Here is a 25701-nt window from a genome sequence, read left to right as displayed (position 1 = left end):
ATTGTGAATTTTTTTTTTATAGTTTTTTAGCTAAAAATATTGTAAACAATAATAAAATAGGTAGTAGTTATATCTATACCTATTTTAAATGTTAGAAAACTGTATGCGTGTAATAACTATAGCTCTCACTTGTGCGATGTATAGAGGGACCCCTTTGAACCACTCAAGTTAGGTCCTCCTTAAAATATTATAATCTCATGTGCAAACTTATTGATGCCAACCAGTCCGTTCCCATTATTATACTTTTATTTATAATAATCTCGGTATTACATGACCGTTGGCGCCTCCGATAAAAATGAGTCGATTAACTTTATATTATTTTTTAAACATTTATTTAAAAAATTCTAAAACCTTTTTTTTCAGAAATTTTATGTACCTGTATAATAGGAAAGAAAAGAAACAAATGTTCTTAAAAATAGACAAATTAACCATGAAAATAAATGTTTTAGTATAATAATCCTGTCATTGTAGCACTGTTGGTACATTTTTCGGATTTATCGTCGATTTTTCTTCCGGCTTCCAGCTGCTGAAGTACCCTAATGTAGAATGTATGAATATTCTCCAACGTAATAATAGCAGTATTTCGCCAATGAAAACAGACACTTCAGTCGCAGCGACGACAAGGCTTTGCTGCTTTTTTGTTTTGCTTTCCCACAACACGCCCGCTGTTGTAGTATATTTAAGCGACACATTACAATACACAGTCCGTCCTAGTCCGCACTTAAAGCGTTGTCATGTCACGTCTATACTGTGTTGGTCGTGTCAAATGCGCGGGTCTGTCGGCACTACAACGCCAAACGGAAAACGTCGAGAAAAATAAACAAAAGGTCATTTTTTTCTCAGGGCAAGAAAGAATAGGTTTGCTGTTGCATTAAAAAAGGCCCAACCCGATTTATACAGACGTATTCCGTTCCATTCGGTTCGTTACACACATAAAACGCCGGGTGCGATTACAAACTGTTTATCAATAATATATCATAGGCGTCGAGATTTCCAAATGAACTGTGTTGTATAAGAAGTTTTATGTATTGGCGTTAAGTGTTCGCCAATGAAAGATAACAGATGTATAGAACAATACGCAGACCGGGTACCTTGAACTCAGAGAAACCGGGTGCGAAGTATAATTTTTTGGGGAATTAAAAAAAAATTGCATAATAAAGATATTATATATATTATTAAATATTTCCTTATTTTTATTAAAAATACATTTATTATTGATTGCAACCTAACCTTTATTCTAAATTTGAAACGACTCTTAAGCTGACTAAATAATCTATTTAACATGATAATTCCAATACATTATCTAGTATTTATATGATATGATACATTAATGTCCATATTCAGAACTCCTTAATACCAAGGATCTTATTGTTGCAATGGTATGTACAGTTCAGTGTTTGCACCAGAGGCGTAGTTGCAGAGGGAGGGTGGATGGTCCCCTCGGAAATTTTTTGTTTGTGATGTTTTAATGGGAGTTTACCAATTGCGCTTAAAATGACCTTTTAATATACTAATTGCTCTCTGTCTTTTTTGGGTCGATATACCAATTGCGCTCTGTATTTTTTGGGTCGATATGCCAATTGCGCTATGTCTTTTTTTGGGTTGATAGACCAATTGCGCTCAGTTGTTTTCAGGGTTTATATTATTTTTACAATAAACGTTAATATTAATAATAATTGTACAATATAAATCTATACCAAATTATACACATAGATACAAGTCAATAATACATAATTAATATACATAAAAATATAAAAATATAATTACAATTTATGTTTCCATTTAATGTTTTTTATATTTTACTGTAATAATAAGAAACTGGTTTTAAAAATTCTTTGCAAGTAATTTTTCCGGATTTGTATTTCTCAATAATAGATTCTAATATTCTATGGCCACTTTTTTCACTAAATACGCTCGGTTTGGTGTATATTTATCTTCTTCAGTACTGTTTATTGCAGTATAGGTAAGTGTTGGTTTGTGTTTCTATAATTGCTTTTAGAAAGACAAAAATATTTGGATGTGAGGAATAAAAATGTGATGAAAACCTTCACATGCATTGGTTAGGTTAGGTTACGTACGTTCAAAGCTTATTGTATTCGATGCCCACAGTATGGGAGGGAATGTAGAGGTTGATGATATATCATTTTCAACGATATAGTCAGTGAATTTAGTAACATTTGAATTCGTTGGCTAAATTGTCATTAATTCATTTATAAAAACATCCTCCACTTCATAGTGTGGAAAAAGTGACAAGCCAAAAATTAAATGTAGCCATTTTCCTATTTCAGAATCTATGTTTTTATACTCAGCTTATAGTCCATATCTTTGGATATTCCTCCACTAAGCTTGTGTGAAATGAAACCTACAACCTACCAGAGTTATTGAAGGCCAAACTTTTTAAACAACAAAATGAATAGCTTGTTCAAAATCGGCAACGACTGTTTTTGGACTAAAATAAAGGTTAAAAGTTGCACATTTACTGTGTATATTCATATGTAACTTTTTCCGCCGTGTAGTAACTTACATATGCCCATGCAAAAATAAGGAACCTACAATATAAGTAGCGCAATTGGTATACTGACCTAAAATACAAATATTGTTTTAGGCGCAACTGGTCCATGCCCGTTTTAATCACGGTTATTGCCTATAACAAAAGCAATTAAATAATATAGTATTTTATAGTATTGCCTCCCCTGATTGAGCTCCATCTAAGCTACTGGTTTTCACCAATGGTTTATTCGACATTGGTCCTATATTCATTGGACCGAGCTATAAATTTCAAAAATTTCATATTACGTATGAATTCAAATAGAGATTTTTGATGACTTTTCGAAGTCAACGACTAGAACCTATAAACCCACTATGAAACTGGGACATTTGACACCATATGATATTTATCACAGTCCACAATATCTACACGTTTATGACAAGTGATAACCCATTATTATGGAAAGACGAAACTATAATAAATACATAAGTGCTACCTAATTAATAAATAATAAAACAATAGTCAAACCTAGGTCTTTTGTGTCCATATTAATAAAATGTAATTTATACATAATAATCGTGACCTTTTTTTGGGGTTAGGGGGTTACTCAACTCCTTCTCCCTCCTCCCCAAGAATATACTGTATTGTAGATTGCAATACTCTTAGGCACTCGTTCATTGTAGTAAGAGCGATATAAATTAAAAACTTATGACTGTATATGACTATAATAGACTATAATAGTTTAATAATAAATCGGTAGTGCATCCTGGTTTTAATGAAATTTTATGGTACAATGGTACATTAAACATTAAACTATTATTACTATTAATACCTATTATCTTATTATACCTACAAAATTATAAGAAGAAAAGCAAATATTATATGGTACCTACAGAAATTAGCTGGTAGTATAGTAGATTAAAAACTAGATCGGCGATGTCTTTGAATTCAATAAGAGTCAACAAATACATCATACGCTTCTCTCTTATAATATTCGTTCTGTATTATTACGGGATCCCACCGCAACGTATATGATGTAGAAATAACTATTTTTGATTACTTCCCAAATTTATAAGAAAACCACCCATATACATACAAGAGTATTAATCAGCGTACCAAGTGCTACCAAGTAAAAAATCAAGATTTTTTTCAATAAACATTAAATTGTACTCGGCTGTACTCGTCAAGTGTGTTGCCTAGTTATTAATATTAAATTCGACATTTGGTATTAATCTGTCACTGATATACCAGAGACTCACAACGTTTTATAGTTGTTACTAAGTAACATAATAGGTATATTATATTTAATCAATAATCTAAAAATTATATGCTCGAAAATAAAACGGAAATACTGCCTTACCAGCTAACATGGAATAATTATTAAAATCTAATAGACATTTTTATCGTAATAATTTAATGCATCGATTTTGAGGCAGGTACGTATTATGATTTATGTTGTGAATGCATTAAGTTTGCGTTGAGTCTCAGTTGAGAAGTTAAAAACTCGGCAATAAAAGTTAATAAAGCGTGACACTGTGACAGCTTTAATGAATATAATATAATTATTATTACCTACGAAGTGACCTGTTTTTTTATTTTTTTTATTTAAATACATTTCCGAATTATTATATTCTGAGAATTATTCCAAATATAACAAGCACAATTATATTAACTTGGCCTTTAGTTTTACACTGTGGAAAATATTAAAATTGTTTAGGTATTTTTAAACATATTTTGTTGAAATTTGATCTTTGTATAAAATAATTTATCCCCAAAGTGTATCAACAACCGTCGATAAATATTTAACACATTCTTAACATTTGTACCGTAGAATTAAAACAGAGTAAGTTAATTTTTTTTTTTTAAGTCAAATGACAATAAAAGCTCATTACTGAATTATACCATGGTATTTTCTCAACTTCAATGCAATGGTATAGAAAAAAATTTGCGATCTTGAAGTGCAATTAATGATATGATTTTTATCATATAAGACAAAGTCTGCAAAGTTCACGCAGCATTTAGTTAGGTATTAAGGCTTCTGCAAAAATTAAATGATGAAGAAAAATTCCACTCTTTACACCATAGGACATTCATATAATATGTAGAAACTATGACAAGGGCTTTTGGTATACATAATTCCCATAATATCTATTATTTATTTTAACTAAATTGATCATTGCAAAAGGTATATTTATTATTATAATTATTATAATTTTGTTAAATAAAAAATGTAATATTACTATTATAAGCGACGTGATTCGATGTTTATTATATCTATTGACACTTGGCTGGTATGTCCTATGTGGTAGAGCAACCGCTGTGATAGTATTGGGCTACGAAACGCAGAGGATCTGTGAAAAAAAAAAACAATTTCCCTAGGGTGTGCCAAAAATACGAATGTGGCCTCGCAGCTTATCGCGGCCACTTGCGAAAAGTAATAAATTATATCTTATACTATATCTACTATCGGAGAGCAGAAATATATAGTAAGTTTAGGTATCACGTTAGGAAAATGCGTCATACTTACACAGCTTAGCCTTGAAAATGCAAAGTAACAATATGACGTACATGTCCGGACCCCACCCCCACATTGCAATTTTCACAATTTTTCTTTTAGTTCGTATTAAAACTTTTCACGCCTTCTTGCTCAGGTTTAAGCGTGGTCCAAAATATGTTCACTTAAACCATAGGTCTAATATTAACGTACATTGTACATAGACTGCAGCTCGTTACCCATATACCTTGTTATATAGGTTAAAATGGCAATATTATTAAAAGGATATTTTAACCAATAGCCTGTACATACATAGATAGTCCCAATGTGTCAATGTTACGTGTAAGCTGTCTTTTTCTAAAAACGTTGTCATCGTTGTAGTTGAACTTATCTCTGTACGCTCAGTCCGTATGACCTTATTATTATCTTTATTATATGAATATGGTGAAAACCTGATGTGGCTGGATTGTCGTTTTTTGTAACTCTGCATTTTAAATTATTAATACGACAACAGAGTTAAAATCGATATTATGTCATGGGTTCGGATTGTTCAGAACACTACAGGTTTAGAGTGCAGTACGTCTCGATGTGAATTTATAGTACATACCTTGGTATATATTATTTCTGTTGGATTTTGGTGTAAAGTGTAAACACATAATTTATAGCTACTCATCAAGGAATCATAATATACATAAGTACCTACGTTGTTTCTTATGTATCCGCGCGTGCTTATGCACAGTAAACCCAATCAGATAGTGTGATTTAATTTGTTTCCCCGATTTAATGGTTTCTAAAACGATTATGTCGTTAAGAGTCATTAAGACAGTAATATTAGTCATTCAATAATTAATTTAATAAGATTTTTTTTTATGATTCGAAGTAATTTCTTACTAAACTTCTCGTTTTACATTGTAAAATATTTTTTTAGGTGCAATCTAAAATGCTATATTTGCAGTGCTTACAAATTTCTTATAATATGAGTTATATTAAATTAGAGTCATAAAATAGGTAGCATTGATATTGGAGTGACCATAGTGCACGTGTTTGTATGGAACATTTAGTATTTTATTCCGAGAATTATTTTATGCTGAGAAAAGATTTGTTGATCTCACCGAATCGAATTCATTACAAAATGAATGCATTTGTGTCACTTAAGCAATCAACATTTTATACTTTTATAGACTCGGTGGCTATTGCCGGGGGGGGAAGGGGTTAGCTCTTAAAATAGGTCAGAACGGTATAACTTTGGATTTGTTTAATGTTTACATTTAACCAACTATAATCATTATTATAATTTAAAAATATGTAAGCTTTTTTATGTTGATTAGTAGAGGGAAATTTAAAAATTTGTGCAACTGAAGTGTACAACTGGGTATTCTCTTGAATTTTTTTTTATTTGAATAATTTCTTGTAAAACTGATTACGGCATTACACAGAACGCAGCCCTGGTGTATTTATTAGATTGTTGTAACTTGTTACTCTAAAAATTTTAACACAACACTTTTATCATTATAATAATACATTAATATATTGAAAATATATTTTATGAAATTATATAATAGTATAGCCTACCCACACTATGCGTTTTGACGGGTATAGATAAAACTGATGTGCTTTGACCGGACGATATTCCCTGTATCACATTAGGCAGTTTTTCCATTACGAAGGGTCCTGCCATAGGTTTTTTCAAATTTTCATAGACTACGATAGTTCAAACAGTCCTATAAGACATAGGCGTACGATTGATAACAATAAAATTATTGATAAAATGATAAATTATTGAAAATATGGGTCTTAACGTATAGAAAAATTTCAAAACTAGCTTTGTTTCAGCATGAAACGTATTTGTTTCTTTCACTGCTATTTTTGTATCGTGCCAAACAATTATGCAGCAAATGCTACAAATCCTCTGCCCTAATTATGATCATAAGGCGCCGCCATTAGACGACTTCCCTTTCCAGCAATCAAATCTCATCAAATTTGCTTATCGTTTAAAATATAAATATAGATTCTAAGTATATCAAATATTGTTTCAATAAAAACATAATAATAATTATTATGAAACATTTTGTTGTTCTACAGTTTTATCAACGTTTTGACAAAGAATACGTCTAATATTTAAATAATAATATTTATTTATATAAATGAGTATAAATAAATTTATCTATCATGTTTACTGAAACAGTGATGTAAGAGTAAGCAAAATGTATAGTTGCGTCATTATATTATATATAGTTTATACAAAAATGCAAATAACTAGTAACAAGTAAGGTTTTTATACTTTTCAATATAAATAATTTTTACTGTGTGAGGGGATGGGTAACACTAGAGGAGAGGGGTAAAAATTATGCTGAATTTTATAAGTGCCCCGGGTAGGTAAAATTCAAAATAAGCAAATTATTAACTTATCTAAGTATGGTTATCTATTTGACTATTGTGATAAAGGCATTTTTATTATTTAATATGTATAATATTTAAGGCAATAAATTATTTAAAACAATTTATGAACTACATATTATTATAACGAGACAAATGTTATAACATAATCTGGTTTTACAAATTTTAATGATCCGAATAAATTAAAGTACTGCTTGTAAAAGATTATATTCAGATGATTGGCAAATTATTATTACATTCTAAACTGTGTGAATGTAACGGCATACAATGACTGTATATTATGAGAAATAGAAAAAAAAATGGTTTCCTTTGGTTGGTCTCGTTAAAACTTGCTTATAATAAGTTTAATGTACCTATGTAATAGAATAATAAATACATGTTATTTTTAGAATCCATTTCAATACAAAACTTAATGTTACAAGAACTGTCAACTTTTTTTAAGATCTTATACCTGTACCCATTAATTCACCGTATCACGTACATATTATTCTACTATATGCGATTAAATAATTACAACTCGGATGATTGTAAAATATACAATGTTCATGGTGTAGTCACCTGTTTACGAGTATCTGTGATGTATTTATAATTGATGCTCAATTTGTGTAAACTGCAAATAATTACTCTATGCTGTATATTTTAGGTAATGATATCTGCATCACTGGTGGATTGCATATTATGTATAATTATTCGGTAAATGCATTCCGCTTCGTTCCCGTGTTCCTGTGTTCAACAGTATACGAGACGAATATTTTAATAATCGTTTAGAATGTGCCGTATGCGACACATGGTGTCATTTGTCTCATTGAGAAATCAATTAATTAACGCTTATTAAACTGCGGTGTTGGCCAGTGTTGGGTTTCGGCTGAACATGAACATTTTTACAATTTTTACAATATTTATCATAATATTAAATGCACTAAAAATACGAAATAAGACTTAAAAATCTTAAAATTAATAAATAATTTATGGAAATGTTCTAAAATATTATGTCACTAAATAAATTCATTTTTTATTTGAAAACATTTAAGAAACGTATTTCCAACTGATTTATAGATTACATAAAGATCAACCAAAAAAAAAATGTGCATATATACATACATACATGCATACATACATAATACATACATACATACATACATACATACATACATACATGCATACATACATACATACATACATACATACATACATACATACATACAAATCCAATTTCTAACTTTGACACCTACTACTATCAGCAAAAAAAAACAAAATTATTATGTTTCAAAAATCATCGTGTTTACCAATACGAAGATTTTATTTTAAATATTTTACAATCAAAGTACGTATATTCATCTTAGTACATACTATTTACTAATACTATTTACTATTACTAACACATAATATTTTTAAATCAATTTTAACTGATGACCACCAAGTACTAAACATAAATATTATTATGTTTTATTAATTAATCAGTTGTACAAAGTTTTCAAGTACTTTAATCGTTTTTTTAAATATGATTGTCTTAAAAAATTATGAGTATCATATACTAAAATATTCCTGTCCTTCGTTTAAATTTACCTGTCAGTATGGTTTAAAATATTAAGAAACTCATTCTTATACAAAAATTTGTTCTTCAATAGGTTCAAAGCATGATTAAATATTTTAGTAGTCCAATGATTACAGATTTTATGAACTATCGTATTAGGGTACAAGTCAGATATTTTATAACTAATCAACTAATCTATTCTTATATTAGGGTAATTTAAAATCAATAGTTTTTGAAACTCCAAAGCCCAAGCTAAGCCTTGTATATTATTTTTAAGGTATAATAACTGGTATAATACATCTTAGTAAAACAAATGGAATTAAAATAACTATACGAAATAAATATTTTTTATAATATAATAATTAAAAGTTATTCCCCAACGCAGTCATGTACCTCTTTTGCCTTTACACTACGCCGTGTTAAGTAATATTATCTTTTAATACAAAAAATACTGCCAAAAACCGAAGTGAAAATTCAGATTAATCAAGTTTGTATCCGACGGTTTTAAAAAGTTGCTGTAAAAGGTTGCTGATAAATAGAAACTATTATCATATCATCAAAATCATTTAAGGTACGTTCATAAATTATAAGTTTAAGGTTTACAATAGTTGAATAGTTGTGTGAATTTTAGCAACATTTTTACAATTAAATATTTGTAATTAAATATTTGACGGTTTGCTGTAATATTATTCAAAATTATGTACAAACTGTTATCTTACATGATATTAGATTCAATAAATTGTTATTTACAATTATCAGAGTCGCTCTTAAGACAAAGCAAGGCCAAGCCGCCCAAAGCAAACAATTTTTTTTAAAGTAAGGCCAAAAATGTGATACAAATATGCGAGGCTCTGGTTCGCTGGCCCATACCTAAGGACGGTTCTGGCCTATTAGATGTATGTATTATCGTTATAGATATTAAATATCTTGGCAAAATAATAATATACGTAGTACTTACCTTCAAAAATATTTTGGATTTGATAAAATGATGAATTATTAACTGTATTTATTTATATTTTATATATTAATATAATTGTAATTATCTGTAGAATATATTAATATACACTTGACTCGGGCTATATACCTATATATTATGTACAATTCAGTGGAAAGTGGTTACCAATTTTGTAGCTAGCTTCTAAATAATTGTTTTTTATAATCTAGATTTTAAGCACTTATTAGGTAAAATTTCATCCTCGAAAGAGGTTCAAATAAAATGATTTTTCGTAGTTTCATTTCGGAATCTGAATTAAAAATAAGTGAGGTACAAATTCGATTCAAGGCATATTATAATCATTCAAATACAACATTTTATTTTGCATGTTTTTGTATAATAAAATTGAAAAATAGAAATAAGAGTTTAACAATCAACTATCGAATATAAATTAAAAATCTAGATACATTCCTGATTTACAAAAACTGTAAAAATCTTGTTCCCACGAGTAGTGTAAGTGTTTAAGACATACCTATATAGCTCCGTGTCAAAGCATTTTCAGTAGTCAATTATCAGTACTTATTTGCAACAACTGTACAACGAACATTACAGATTATTTATAATATAGTCAATGTATAACTATATATAGTCAATATAACTATTAACTTTATTTAGGTTTTAATTTAACTTAACTGAGTTAAAAAATATCATTAACTTGCCTAGCTTTCCAAATATCACAATACAATATCGTATGTAAAATAAATTGTCTTATCGAAATGTAAAAATTCATTGTTAGCACAAAGTTTAAATAATCATAAACAAAATGCAATGTAATATAATATTAAATTATACATGAGGGTGATTCGCCAAACATGCTCAGTGCTCACTCCAATTTTTTCCTTCAACGCTGAATTTATTCAAATTTTGATATTTTGAATTTTTAAATATACACAATGGCAACTTATTCAAATTCTTGAATTTTTTGGCACCACTTAAAGTGTCCTGTGGCGTTACAAAATATTTTTCCAAATTAGACCCCCCCCCCCCTTTGACTGTAATTTATTTAGTGCACATTATTTTCAAATATTGTTGGTGTAGGTACCTGATTCAAAATTCGAATGATAAGTTTCTTAGCTATTATCATGCTTGTGCTTAGTATTACAATATACGATACTGTTAGTCTCCACTCGATGGTTGTAACCCTCCTGCCTGTCAGTGTATAATATACCTACATGGCTATATATTACTATGCATTACGATCAAATAGAAGTTTTACCCCTGTGAATTTTAAATTGTTTTTAATACAAGATAGTTAATACTACCATGCAAAACGGTTTTACGTTTTCCGAAGAGGCATCAGAGGAGTTGTTGCTCTCCGAAGTGAAGGCGTCCAAAAGTCAGCGGCCCCCTGGCCAGCAGACAAGGCGACTGGCGAGGCGACGTGGGGTCGAGTAAACGTATTTATTATCAAGCGATTAATCAATAAATAAAATAAAAAGTCGGTTAACAGTTCAATAAGAGTCAAAATATTTCTAAAACTGTATAAAGTACGGGAAATGATAAAATAAAAATTGTAAGTATATACATTTCCAGTACCTACGGTTAGGTATTTGTTTTTTTAAATTACAACAAAAATCGTTATCCTCGGTTGAAGTATGTAATTTAGTCCAAATTTGAACTTAAAATAATTATTAAAAAACTGTATTTATATACATATTACATTATTACATAATTAAATTTTTAGTTATAGAAACAAATACTTAACATTGATTTAAATGTTCAATCGTTAGCTACATAAGATGAACATTTTATACATTTTTAATTACAAAATAATTTGTAAATATTCAATTTAATAAATGTTGTCAAAATTTGAACTTAGTGTTACGACCTGAGCTGTCTCTGAATTGTCAGAATAATGAGTTCCTTCAGCGAGCCGCTCTAATGCTCTATATGGATATATTACCGTCACTTATCATAAAAGTGGTAACCTAAACAAACTCGATGCATAATGTGTAAGAATTACAATGCAGTGAATCCTATACGGCTATCCTTAATATAATCATAGTATAAAAACATTATTCAGTAAACCTTAACAGTCATACCGTCAAGAACAACAATCACGACAATTACGTACATTCAATAATTATTTATTAATTATTATAATTTATATTTATTTAAATGATAGGGAAAAACAAATTTACCAAAAAAATGTTTAAATTTAAAATTAAATATTCTTTCAGAATATTAACTAAAATTAAAAAACACATATACTCCGATTTAATATACTTAAATATTTTACAAGAAATATTAAGTTATTTCTTAAAATGTGTACATAAAAATATTGTGGTCAATTAAAAACTTTAATTTGTCTGTGGTAAACAATAACAAATGGTTAAGTTGGCTGCCTAATATAATATATTTACAACAAATATAAAAATTATTAATTCAAAATAATATAATTAATTATAATCAAATACAAAATAATTTTGCTTCAAACATTTTGAACAATTTGTAATACATTTATGAAAACCCTATAAAAATTAGTAGTTTTTAAGAAGTTCATAGATTCCGGTACATATATATATATAAAATAAATATTACTAATATATAAAGTAAAATTTGAGCAATAATATTAAAATTAATTACAAAAAAAAAAAAATCGAAAATATATTTGTTTTATTAGAGATATTCTAGTTACTCGGTAATTACTTGATGACCGACTACCTAATATCATATTTACTATTTAGTAACCTTCCAATACCTGGTTATCCCATGTATAACAAAAATATTTTTTCCCAACCTACACTCAGTTCAATTTTTAAAACATTATTACCCGGAACATCTCTAATTTTTACTACTACTTTATTATCAAAAGTCAAAAAACGTTATTGTAGTTTCATTCAGTCAATTATCAGTCATATACCCTGTTGGCTGTTGAATAAATAATACTATTAAAAATACCCTTTTTGTAATCAACTCATGATATGTGATAACGAAAAATTATTTTTTGAAGTAGATGTTCGCATTATTTTGTCGGCTGGTGTTACACGATTTCTTGGACCTGGTTCAGGAGTATACGTAAAAGTCAATCCTGTAGCATAGATAATACCATCATTTCTTACTAAAGACACTGGTACTTGTGTTAGCTGTTTCACCCATGACCAGTCTCCTCTAAATGAAGAGATATCTGGTACAACTGCAATCATACTCTCTTGGCAACGAAACATAGTTTCAGACTCAACATTTCCGAACCATACTTGTAGATGTGGTGTGAAATTTTCTCCACTCAGTTCTAACATAGCCACATCACCTCCACCATTAGTGTTAAGACCGTGCACTACTGGTACAGGTGTTATAGGTGAATTTACAGGTCCCATTCCTTCATAAAATTGGTATTCTGCTTTGTCTGTACTTATGATGGTCCAACAAGCTCCATCGTTGATCATTTCTTTATTTGGCCCTTTTGGACATGGTGTTGCATTAAAGTTTGTTATACGCTCTTGGGATAAACATAAATACATATGATTAGTGTCTTTCATATAAAACGCACATTTGTGCAATTGTGACACCGGATCATCAGCTTCTAGTAACGCTGTTTGTTTATCAACTTTTCTTATGACTAGTCGTGGCAAAGCCATTCCAGAAACACTGCACACTAATTTCACTGTACTACCATAATGAATGTAACCATCTCGAACATTGAACATGTCACTCTCACTTTCATCATCATCCAATAAGTAAATGATAAAAGCTCCCCACTGTGTTGAACTGGCATGGAAGGTTCCGTTTTCGACATGTAAATATCGAGTGCTCACTGTTTGTGATCTAAGCCTATTGAACAATGCCACTTTTGTACCACTAGCTATACATAAATCTGCGTTTTTTAAGGATTGTTTTTTTTTTGAAGGTTTAGATATTACTTTGATTCGTTTGCTATGGAAAGTTCCAATGTCATAGCCATTGTTGTAGAACATTCTTACCATAAGCATAAAGTGCTTGCGTTTGTCAGAATCAGATATAAATAATGTTTTAGCGGCACAATACTGTTTAATGTTATTGAGATCAAGTGGTTGCAAATCTTGATCCGCACTACCAATGCCAATAAATGCACTCATTTGAGAATTAGCTTCAGTCACTCCTTCTCTAAGTAGCTGTTGTTGACGTAATTGCCAACCGTTGCCAAAAAGATACACACATGGAGGTGGACAGAAAAAACGTTTTTCAGTGCCATAGGACTTTTGAGCAACTTTAGCATGAAGGATGACTAAAACCAAGTCATTGCGATCAAGTAAATATCTTTCCATAGCATCTTTTGTCAGCTTCTTTTCAGGTCGAATCTGTGTAGTCATTTCTAAACCATAGTGATGAGGCATTTTGGTAGAAAATAAATCCACTGTTGTAGATTCTGTACTATAGTTCAAATTCTAATCATAAATCTGAAAAAAAAAATTAAATATAAATACCCATGTAAAACATAATTCTACACATTGCATAAATTAAATAAATATAAAAAATATGATTCATAATCAAAAATTGTTCAATATTACTTTTAATCAATCATTTTCACACAATAATAAATATACATGAATTGTTAAAATTGAATCAGAATAATTAATTAAACGCATTTTAAAACTTAAATAAATGCGAAAAACATGTTTTGGTTCCTGAAACATATTCTCGGCATTTTCTGTTTACAACACACCAATTATTTATTTACTCGATTTTATATTCTATAACCAATTAGTATACAACAGGCAATAGCATTAAACAACTAAAACTCAAAATTGCAAGACAAATACATTTTGAAGCGTATACATACCAATGAAATTAACTACGACAATATTCATATCTCAATGGTTGACTAGAAATTCAAAGTAAAAACATTCCGTTCATATTTCATAAGCATGCAAAATATTGGAATGAAACGTTTCGAGTAGGTGACACCTTAGTGTTAGATTTATTTGAATATTGTTCGGCAACCAAAAACGACACAGTTGATGAATTTTTTAAGCGAGTTTGGCATAAGTAAGAAAAGTATAATAACGAAATAATTAAATTCGTTGGAAAATAGATACTCAGAGGGTACAAATAACACAATATACAGAAATACAGCAATGCTGTAATAAGTAATAACTAAAAATTTAAATAGCTTCTACAATAGATAGTTACTGATGACCGAGTGCGGATTGATTGATCAACAGTATTGTTATCAGAAAGACTGAAGACATATAATCACAATTCACAATACGATAACAACAAAAACTAAAAAGAAATAATCGAATTCGCGGTTTTTTTTCTTACGCGGCTATGCCTATAATGGGTATGTTAACATTATTATTTATTATAACAATTTACAACACAAAATATTCCGAAAACTTCATCGATTCCACTTTATAGATCTAATTGGTCATTAAAGAGCCTTGTAAAAAAAAAAAAAGAAGCAGTAAAAGTAAGAATTAAGTATTATACAGTGGCGGATTTAAGTGGTGACAGAGCCCTCCCCCACCCATTGGTCTATCAAATATGTTAATAAATTGGGCAGTTTTTAAATATTTGTGTTCATATTAAATCCAGCGTTTGGAAGGAACGAGCATTACTTCTTTTTCTATGGGAACAAGTTTCAAAAGGACCGGATTCCGGGAGAACGAATTCGTTTTTATAAAAAAAGAACGAGAAAATGAACGAGTTTTTTGTCCTTGAAAAAAAAACGAAATTTTTCGTTCCTATAGAGTCCCCATTAATACAGATATGTAAATAATTTAAATTAAAATATTTTTTTTCTTAGTGGGTATATTGCCATTTTTTATCGTTATGGAGTATCTAAATTATTATTATGGTATAAATTTATACTGTTTAAAAAATAATAAATATAGATGAATAAAAAAATAATATACTTATTCAATATCATAGCCTTAAACTTTATAGTAAATTAAAAATGTACTTATAAGTTATAGTTAAGTCGTATGTATGATTAAAGAGTTAAGTACCTAAGTATATATATGGAAAAAAAACATTGATGATTATATTTAAGAATTTTTATTTTATTTGGAACTGAAAAATGAACTTGTTCATTTTCCAGAGGTTCGAGTTCTTTTTTTTAAGGAACAAGGAACAGAAAGAATTCCTTTTCTTTAGAAATGATCAAAGAATATAACAAATTTCTTCTTGTAAGGAACTTGCCAAACTCTGAATTTAAACATTATCTAAGAAAGGTAAGAACGGTGTATGGATTAAATCGTTTGAACGGGTTAGTCTCACCAAATATTCATAGAGATATAAATGTTTAACCAGAAGCGCTAGACTTGTTTTTTAAAGAACAAAAAAAAACTAACTCTTGAGTTCTAGGCATCCAAACTTCTGTTTATAATATATTACTACCTACTTTTAGCACCAAAACCATTTTTTATTTTCATTTTATACTTCTATTATTTTTTATTACCTATATTTATGTTATTTTTAAATGTATACATTTTTGTTTTCATAATTAAAAATACATAATTTTACATTTTTTTTTATGTCAAACAGTGTAAAATATAGGTGGTCAAAATAATGCTTCAATTTTCAACTTCAACCTTTTTCGGTGGGAAAGTGAATTTGGGTTAGTGAATTAATGAATTTGGGACGTCAAAACAAAGTAAAAACGAGGATTTGTATGTATAATCAGTTTTCGGGAAAATCAGTTTTGATTTTTTATATAACTCTATACAAAAATTATCCCGGAGACATGAAATTTTCACTGAATGTTAATATTAGCATTTTCTATACACCACTAAATTTTTCAAATAATTTGACTCATGTTGAGCTATTTCAGAATACATTCTCTCTTTGCTTTTATATATATATATATATATATATACATACTTAGTTATAATATAGTTACGTCTTAGATAGAATTAGGTGTAGGTAACACAACAGATGTAGGTAGGTAATTATAATTTTAGATATAAAATTTAAAACATACACAGCAAAATATGAGAAAAAATGTATAAACAATTTATTACTTAAAAATGTAGTTTAACAAATTTTAATGATTGTGTAAATAGGTTTAAACTTAATAGTATATTACTTTGAACTATTCAATATGCATAAAAAAAAACATCAAAAACTTCGGTAACTTAAAAATATAAATTATATTACACCTGGATCATTATCAGTCTGTCATGATAACCGGTATGCCTCGGGCAACTAAAGCAGCATAGTTGAAAAAACTTCTCGCAGTATTCCTGGCAATCACTAATGTACGTAAGAGTTCTCGTTCGATGTGGTAAACCTGTTGATCCAAAAATTCTTTAGGCCATTTCTCTGAAACATTATTCAAATTAACTCAATTAAAACATTTTTTTTTAAAAATACAGAGACAAAACTAATATTACATTTATAGTTTACATTAATTATTATTATTATAATTTATTAACATTAATTTATCAAATATTAAATAATACTTAAATTGTAAAATATTTTTAATTCACCTTGAAGGTTAATGGGATTTCCGGGTAGCCAAACATTAAGCATGGCTCTGGCCGCATTGTCAGCATCTAAACTTGTTACATTCCACAACATACCAATGACACAGGGACTAAATAATTAAATAGTTTGTTAAAATTTTAAAAGTGTTAATAGTTGAGAAATTAATTACCAGCCAGCTTTTAAATATCCATAAGAAGCACCTACAAAATTAGACCTTCCTCCTTTGTCAGTATGTTTGACACTTGAACACCCAAACAACATAGGTATACACTGTAGATCTAATTTGTCTAAATCCAAACTATGCAAGTATTGTGTTCCATTGCCGTGGCCACAATACCTAAATAGGATTAATAATGTTAGGTCAGCAAATCAAAACATGATCATAATTTGATCACTTACAATAGTATGTTATTTTTTTTAAGTAAAGAACTGAACTGTTCTGAAGTAGGCTCTTGACTTTGAATGCCATCCCAGGTCACATTTCTTTCCTTGAGGAAAATTGACATTCTTTTTTCAGCATTAACCAATGATCTATCAGGGTTTAAAATGTAGTATCCTTGGTTTTTAATTTTCCTGAAATCAATTGCACAGTTAAAATATATACATGATTTATAAATATTTTTTTCATTTTATTACATTAATCCGTTTTCAATGGAATCCTTGTGTTTATGATATAACCTGTGCACAATATGTACAGATGATACACGGGAAACTGGATGTCTTTTCAAACATGGTATTGTTTCCCATGGCAAACATTCTAAATGCTATGAACCAAGAAAATCAGAAAATATAAAAATTTTAAATAATACACCTTATACCATACCTCGTCTAATATGAGCAAAACGGAATGTCTCTTTTTCAAAATTAAATGAGAACCATTTAATTTATATTTATTAATAGCAGATTCAAATTTATTCATTTCCTCTGTTGAACAGTCGACTTCTTTAAGAATGCTGTTTATTTCATCATTAGTCAGATGAACAACTGCATTTGTTATTTGATATAAAATCATTCTGCCTCTGTCACTTATAGTGATATTTTCTTCTCTGAAAATATTATATTATATATATATATAAATGAATTGTTTTACATGAATTACAATTTTCAAAAGATAAGATACAATTACTAACTCAATGACATTATCAATAACACTATAGACTTCTGCTGAAAGTTTCTCATCAATATAATTGCCCAATAACATACAAACCCAATGTTTTATCCAACTAGTATGAATTTCCTGTGAAATGCTCTATTGGGAACAATAATTTTAATAACAATTCAATTAATAATAATTTATAAGCTTGTGCTTATTTTAGAAGCTCATTTGGAGATATTTCAATAAGGGTGTGTTTACTTTAATTGATTGAGAAGCGGAATCTCTTAAACTCCGAATAGCTGACGGATCCTTATTTTGTCTGTCATTTGTATCTTCTAAGCTTTTTTTCAGAACTTCAAAGATATTCTTTTGTCCTAAACTGGATTTGGCCTTATCCACTTTTACTGTCAAAGGTTTACTTAAAATGTCATAAATAGTTATTAATTATCAATAATAATATAAATTTCAAATAAATTAAAAATATATCATACATATTCTTGTGTTTTTGACCACACTGATATCTAGATATAAACAGTTCACCAACTTCTCCAGGTTTATCTGAAGGCCTAGGAGTCACCACATCTTTGGGATTGTAGTTTTTAGTAATTTGTACTAATGTCCATTCAGATGGCATTTCTTTTAAACGTTCCAGAAGACCATTGTATCTTTTGGTTACATATTCCGAGTTCAGAGATAAACAATCATTAAGTTCTTTTTTACTAGCAGTACTAGAATAAAAATAAATGCATGCACTTATTGTTGATCAACTCAGTGAATAATTAAACAATTCATAAACAGGTTTAAAATTATTAATTGAATCACATTATAATATTTATCATAATATATTTAAGTGTTTAATGTTAATGAATAAAAATTAGTTGAACAATGTGGATAACCTTACTCTGGATGCATTATCAAAGAAAGTTTTGAACGGATTCCACCTCCATGAGCTTCAGACAGATAATAAGCAACAGAATCATACTCTTTTAAACGATAGCTGATATAAGCAGCAGCTTTATTTGTATCTGTAAAAAGTTAAAAAATTAATATACATTTCTAATGGACCATATACAATGTAGGTACTACTAGTCCATAGTGAATTTATACTTTAATGCAGTTAAACTTCATTAAATCATACAGCCATTTAATAATTATTATTATTAGTGTTTCCAGAAAAATAATCGGAATAACCAGTTATTTTATATTAAGTAGGTCCTACATTGTAGGGTCTAATACTGTGATCAGGCATGTAGCCAGCAAGGAGTATTATATACAACCCAAACCATAAACCAGTATAATCCAAAAATATATTAGATGGTAAATAGCCCTCCTACCAAGTTGTATTTAAATATTAAATTAAAACATACTCCTTTCAAATATCCTGGATACGCGAATGACTGTGTTGCACTATATTGTGTAGTGTGTACCTATACTAAATATCCTTTATATTTACCTAATCTAATCTATTTCTTAAGCTTATAAGTTTTTTTTACTGAACAGTGTTTAAAAATGGAATCTCAGAAAGAAAATGTATTCCTACATATTAGACATTAAATTATAGGTAAGTATAATTATTTATAATATATTTATTCTATCCAATTTATTAAAATATATTTTTTTATCAATTTACATAGGTACTATAAGTTTTATAATATGATGGTAACAATTAATGTATAATAGTTTTTTATATACTATTAAGTGTTTTATTAAAAAATATACATAAATATTAAAATTGAAAATTGATGTTAACTTAACTTAATTTATGATCACTAAATCATAAATTCTTTATGAACTACATAACAAGCAGTGTAATTAGCTATAACATGATTTATAGTTTTAGAAATTCCCTGTACATATACTATAACTTTCGAAAATTAAAAATAACTCAACAATGTAATCAAAGAAGATAATCTGTCAAGATAGATAGTTGAAATTGGGAGATTATGAAGAACACACAAAAATACACTATTGAACATTGTTCTGACTGTAACTTACCTGTAATGTGTTCTTACATCTAAGTTTTATTATTTATATTATCATTTACGTTGTTTAACTATATTTCTAAATGTGTATTTTGGATTATTTCTTAGGTTATTTTGTTTAATCCAGACAATCTAGAATCCCAATTAGTCTAGATTAATGAGGTTGTAATGTATTATGGGTATAATGATATCTATAAACTTTTACAATTTAATAAGTGACATAATACTTAAATTGTCTTATGATATAATTGCAGTCATACACATATTTGTATTCAAACAAAAACATTATGGTACGTTTTCTCAACAGCATCTAGACACCAGCCATGTCTAAGCTAATTGTTTGATCTACCGTCTGAACCCTACATAAAAAATGTACTTTTACAATATCTAAATAAAAAAGTAAAATTCTGTAAATCGCTTGAAATAATGGTATAAAAATGGCTTTTTAATGTGATACCATTTTGTAGGTTGATAAAATAAATCTAATATCAATAATGGATTAAAGGTAGATCACAATGTTTTTCTTTAGAACTTCATGTTGACAATTAAATTCAATGTAAATAAATATTTTTGTTTTTATTTTTTAACAATCTGAGTTTATTATTAAGAACCAGCAGGTGATATCTGGGGAGCGAGAAACCTAGAAACACTAATCTAAATTTTAAATCATCTATAATGAGCACACTAATTGGACAAGTACTGATTGGTATATTATTTACTACCTTAACATTCAAATAAATAATTACAAAACTTATTAGGTACCTAACAGCTAACACCTTTAGTTTTAGCTACTTAGGTGATCGATTAGATGGTTGATACTCACTCTCGTAAACAGGAAACGGTGGCAAAGGCATTTGTTTGATTTGCGACAAACATTCTTCGATCTCATTGAGGACGGTCCGGCATACTGCATCAGGTTCCATGGTGGCGAGAATGAAAAATTATTGCACCGACTAATGAGACGACTATTCTTCACATTGATTATTTCTTCCGGTGACTAACGTGCGGATCTTCTTCTGGAGAAACAGCGTGAACAAACCAAAATTGTCGGCGTTACACAGACCGCAATGACGTATGGACGTGTAATAATAATCTAATACTGTATCTAATAATACATTAAAGAACTAAACTGTAAACAATAATAATCGTGATCAGTGTTTACTTATATTGTTTCACTTTTCAATTTTGCGTATTAATAGCCCTAAGTCTGTACTTTATAGTTTAATATTAAAGCGTCACTTAATGGTTTGTAGTTTTGTTTACCGTGTCCGGTAATTGGTAGTCGGTTTAAATTTATTTTTAAATATAAAATATTATAAACAATAATATAACCACATGCGCGATAGCAGGATGGCGATAGCATCACTACAGCAAGGTTTAAACCATTGACCTCCTAATGAGTAATGGTTTAAACCTTGTCATTAAAGTACACGATTATAGGCCACTGCCTCTTGTCCCAACGACCAATTGTTACACAATCTATTTATGCCACTAGTCAATTCTTCCAATATGTTTTTGTTCAAAACTTAGTCTGACTCACGGTCATTTAATGGATCTTAAACAGTAGTCTGACTTTAGTTTAGATTATTAGATCATAATATTAATATACTAGAGCATAATCATTATAATATACTCAATGATTGTAGACTGTATTCTATATATTATGATTTAAGGTTCGAAGGCACATAATTGTTGGTTTATTCCAAAATCAAAATTGCATTTCAGCATTTGTCCCAATATGGCAATATATATTTATTACCTAAGCAATATATTTTCCAAGTTTGGAACAATTGTTTGGAATAAATATTAGTTAGACCATAGTATTATATCAATGATAGGAATTAAAACAATTCAGCACTATGATTCATTGAGATTATATTTTAAAGGCCGAGATTCAGGAGCCTCTCATTGCACCAGGAGGGGCAGCAAGCTGGGGCATATGGCCCTCTGGCTTTTCGGAAATTAATTTTAAATTGAGTATACTATGATAACCTTTTGGACAAATTGAAAATCAAAACAACCAAAAAAACATGGACTCGTAGCTCGATTGCTGTACATTAGGTGTCGTTCCAACTGTGGGTCGCCCCCACTGTAATGGATGTGTTAAATTTGAATTCGATGATAGGTAAATAGGTAATATAAAACTATTATTTACGAAAAATGGTTCTGAGCGAATACAGCCCATATTAGTTATTAGTATATGTATATTACTGAGTATAAGTCTCACGTGATAGTATATATTGTTATGATATTATTTTTGCTGTAGTTTATTTTAGTATTGGTAATACAGTATCGGTTGAATTAATTTTGTTTCGAGAATATTGCATTTGAAAATGCCATGGTGTATTTGAAATATATTACATAATAATATTTTAATAAATTAGCTACTTCAAAAGTTTCAAATAAGTACTAGCGAAAAATATTTTTTCTTACAATAAAACAACTAAAATTGTTATTCTTTTTTAAATTTTTTATTTCGTCAGAATTTATAAAAAAAACTGTGCTTATATATTTTGGTTACAGTATGAACTGCTCATAAAAAACCTTGCTTTAAATTTTCAATTAGTAACTATAAAAACTATTAAAAACAATTAATTAGAACATTTTCATTATCTATAGGTAGATGCATTTATTTTGTAAACATTTAAACTTTTTTTTTATTTAGGTATTCATAAGTACGTATTTAAATGTTTCAATAATATACGATGAAACTAGTTAAACTTAGTATTTTTACAACATTCAGTATTTTGACTGAGGTATTTATACTCCAACTATAGATGTTTATAAAAAAACGTGTCTATAAAGTATAAATAATAGGTATATTTAATATTTTTCAACCACTATTATAATAACTAGGTATTATAAGGAATCTTGCATTAAATTGTCAAGCAGCCCCTAGCTTATATTGACTCGGTGTAAACTATTTTATCGATATTTTTTTGGAAAAAAGGTGAACAAGAAATTAGTGTCTAGAAATAGCTGAAAAATTGTCATAATACCTATAGGTAGTATAATCGGATCGTCGTCAGAGTCCTGTCACGCATACGAACGGTTGCGAATCGGCGTACCCATCACCCATGGCTAAATAATTTTAATTATTACTTTATAACTATAAAGCAACTTCATAACTTTAGTTATTTAGCCATGGGTGTACCTATATGTTTGACCATCACCACCGAAGAGCGTATCTGCTGAAACAGTGGAATAGCTCGTCCAAAAAAACAATGCAGTAAAAAACCTTTTTTTTTTTTCATTTATTAAAAATTAAAATGTATCAACATATTACATGTTACAACAAGTTAGCTAATAAATAACGATAACAATGAGAATTTAATTTAAGATAATATATAATATAATATTTGAATTTTAAATTTTGTATTCGTGTTATTGATGTGTGGAATATGTGGTGTGTGTGTGTGTTATGGGGTAGGAGTTACATGGAGTGTTATTTTACTTATTAGGGATGTTAAAACAGCAAGAAGGGGGTTAAGAGTAAAAAATCTAAATAATATTATTATGAAATATATTTGTACCTACATGGAATTAGATTTTAAATATATAGATTATAAGTACTATTAATTCTTACAAATATAGATTGTTTAAAATTCCGACTCTCCATGCAAGCCCCTTTTTTTCATTGTAGTAGGACTAGTAGGTACCGCCACATGGGGCTGAATCGTTCGCACAATATTTAGTACCTACCTCCAAGTAGCATCGTTTTTTGAACAAAAGATATTCAAATAATGTCACATTGTCACAAATAATATTATACAAAATAATATAAAATATACAATTTCCTCGCAGAAGAGACGTTTGATGCTATTGACAGCCACTCTCGAGTCACGTACTCACGTAAAGTAATTCACGAACTGGCTTGGCCAGTCTAATGCTCTAGAGTCTAGAGCAGAGGTTCCCAAACTTTTTATTGTACGACTCATTTTGAAAATTTTTTAAAATATGGCGACCCACAATATCAATGAATGACCTTTTTTTTTTTTCCATACAACAGAAAATTAAACTATTTTATTAAATTTTATGTAATTACGAAAAAAAAGTATAATAAGTATAATATATAGTATTTGACACGGCCGAGTAAACTCGTAATTGTCACACTCACAGATAAGGATTGACGATAAAACTGAATTTGAACTTTGAACATCAACGAAAAGTAATAGATGATTATATTTTTGTATTATTTAAAAAAATAGAGCGACCCACCAAAAGTATAATCACGACCCACTTTTGGGTCGCGACTAACAGTTTGGGAACCTCTGCTCTATAGAGTCTAGACCAGCGTTTCTTAAACTGTGTTCCGTGGAACCCCAGGGTTCCGCGGAGGTCACTTCAGGGTTCCCCAAAACTTGTGGTTTTTATTCAAAATTTTAAATTTTGGCACATAATTATAACTTTTATTGCAAACATTCCTTAGGTACATAAAATGACGCATTGAAAGTATTGAAACAATGTAGTGGTTCTAATTGTCGAGCTGTAATAATTTATTGTTAAGAGCTCAATAAAAAACAGCTAAAAAAAGTTGGGGGTCCACGGTGAAAGTGCACATAAAAAAGGGTTCCACGGATAAAAAAGTTTAAGAAACGCTGGTCTAAACTAACTCGTCCCAAATCACGTCATCTAAGCTGCAGTGAACGCCTGTCCCTTTCGTGCTGCCCTTATGATAGCCGACTGTGCTGAGCATTCCCAAATTTTTAATTTTAGTCATAATTTATTGTTAGTTTACTTTATAATAGTTTTTATACGGGTGTCCATAACCTAATAAAATATACCTAATATGTAAAAAAATAAAGGGACTTCAGCACACCCAGTTTCTTCATTGGCATTGCGCTCCTGAGGGCCTGAGCATAGTATATTAGTATTATACACATGGTGTATAACAATTGACAAGTTTATAACAACTCTATATTATATTATGTATAAATTATAATTTATAACGCATTATATATTTGTATACTGCACCACGAGCTGCGAACTGTGATAATATTATTCATTTATAAGTGAAAATCGAGAAACAAATTATTATGGTTTGGATATTTTGATCAATTGCCATAATTAAATATTATAATAGTTAATAGACAATGGTTAATACCTAAACATTAATATATTTTTTTATTGTATAAAAAATAAATAAAAGCATAATTTATTTTCCTGTAATCTGTGATTCAACGATCCCTACCACGGACAAATGACAAGACAACAGTTAACACTGAACAGATAACGTTGCATGACTGCATGAGATTGCGCAATCCACAGGTCAGTGACGGTTGAAACTTGGAAGCTTAGGCAACCATCTA

General features: G+C 29.1%; 2 protein-coding genes across 2 annotated transcripts; both read right to left on the bottom strand.

Annotated features, from left to right (window-relative positions):
- Positions 1-12753: 12753 nt before the first annotated feature.
- On the bottom strand, positions 12754-15098 carry LOC111037912 (suppressor of hairless protein-like). The gene is made up of 2 exons (XM_022320756.1): positions 14667-15098; positions 12754-14283 (listed from the first exon to the last, which is right to left on the bottom strand). Exon 2 carries the CDS (start codon positions 14218-14220, stop codon positions 12820-12822), a length of 1401 nt encoding a protein of 466 aa, XP_022176448.1. The 5' UTR covers positions 14221-14283; positions 14667-15098; the 3' UTR covers positions 12754-12819.
- Positions 15099-16817: 1719 nt separating this feature from the next.
- LOC111037913 (separin) lies at positions 16818-21761 on the bottom strand. Its single transcript, XM_022320757.1, has 11 exons — positions 21216-21761; positions 19312-19435; positions 18902-19138; positions 18669-18828; positions 18445-18563; positions 18138-18360; positions 17951-18078; positions 17714-17887; positions 17484-17651; positions 17317-17423; positions 16818-17149 (listed from the first exon to the last, which is right to left on the bottom strand). The coding sequence occupies exons 1-11, from the start codon at positions 21313-21315 to the stop codon at positions 16998-17000; spliced, it is 1692 nt and encodes a 563-aa protein (XP_022176449.1). The 5' UTR covers positions 21316-21761; the 3' UTR covers positions 16818-16997.
- Positions 21762-25701: the final 3940 nt, after the last annotated feature.

Source organism: Myzus persicae, unplaced genomic scaffold, assembly GCF_001856785.1.
Source record: "Myzus persicae strain clone G006 unplaced genomic scaffold, MPER_G0061.0, whole genome shotgun sequence".
NCBI lineage: Eukaryota > Metazoa > Arthropoda > Insecta > Hemiptera > Aphididae > Myzus > Myzus persicae.
Note: the sequence above shows the minus strand (reverse complement) of the source record. Positions and strands in the feature narration are given on the sequence as shown.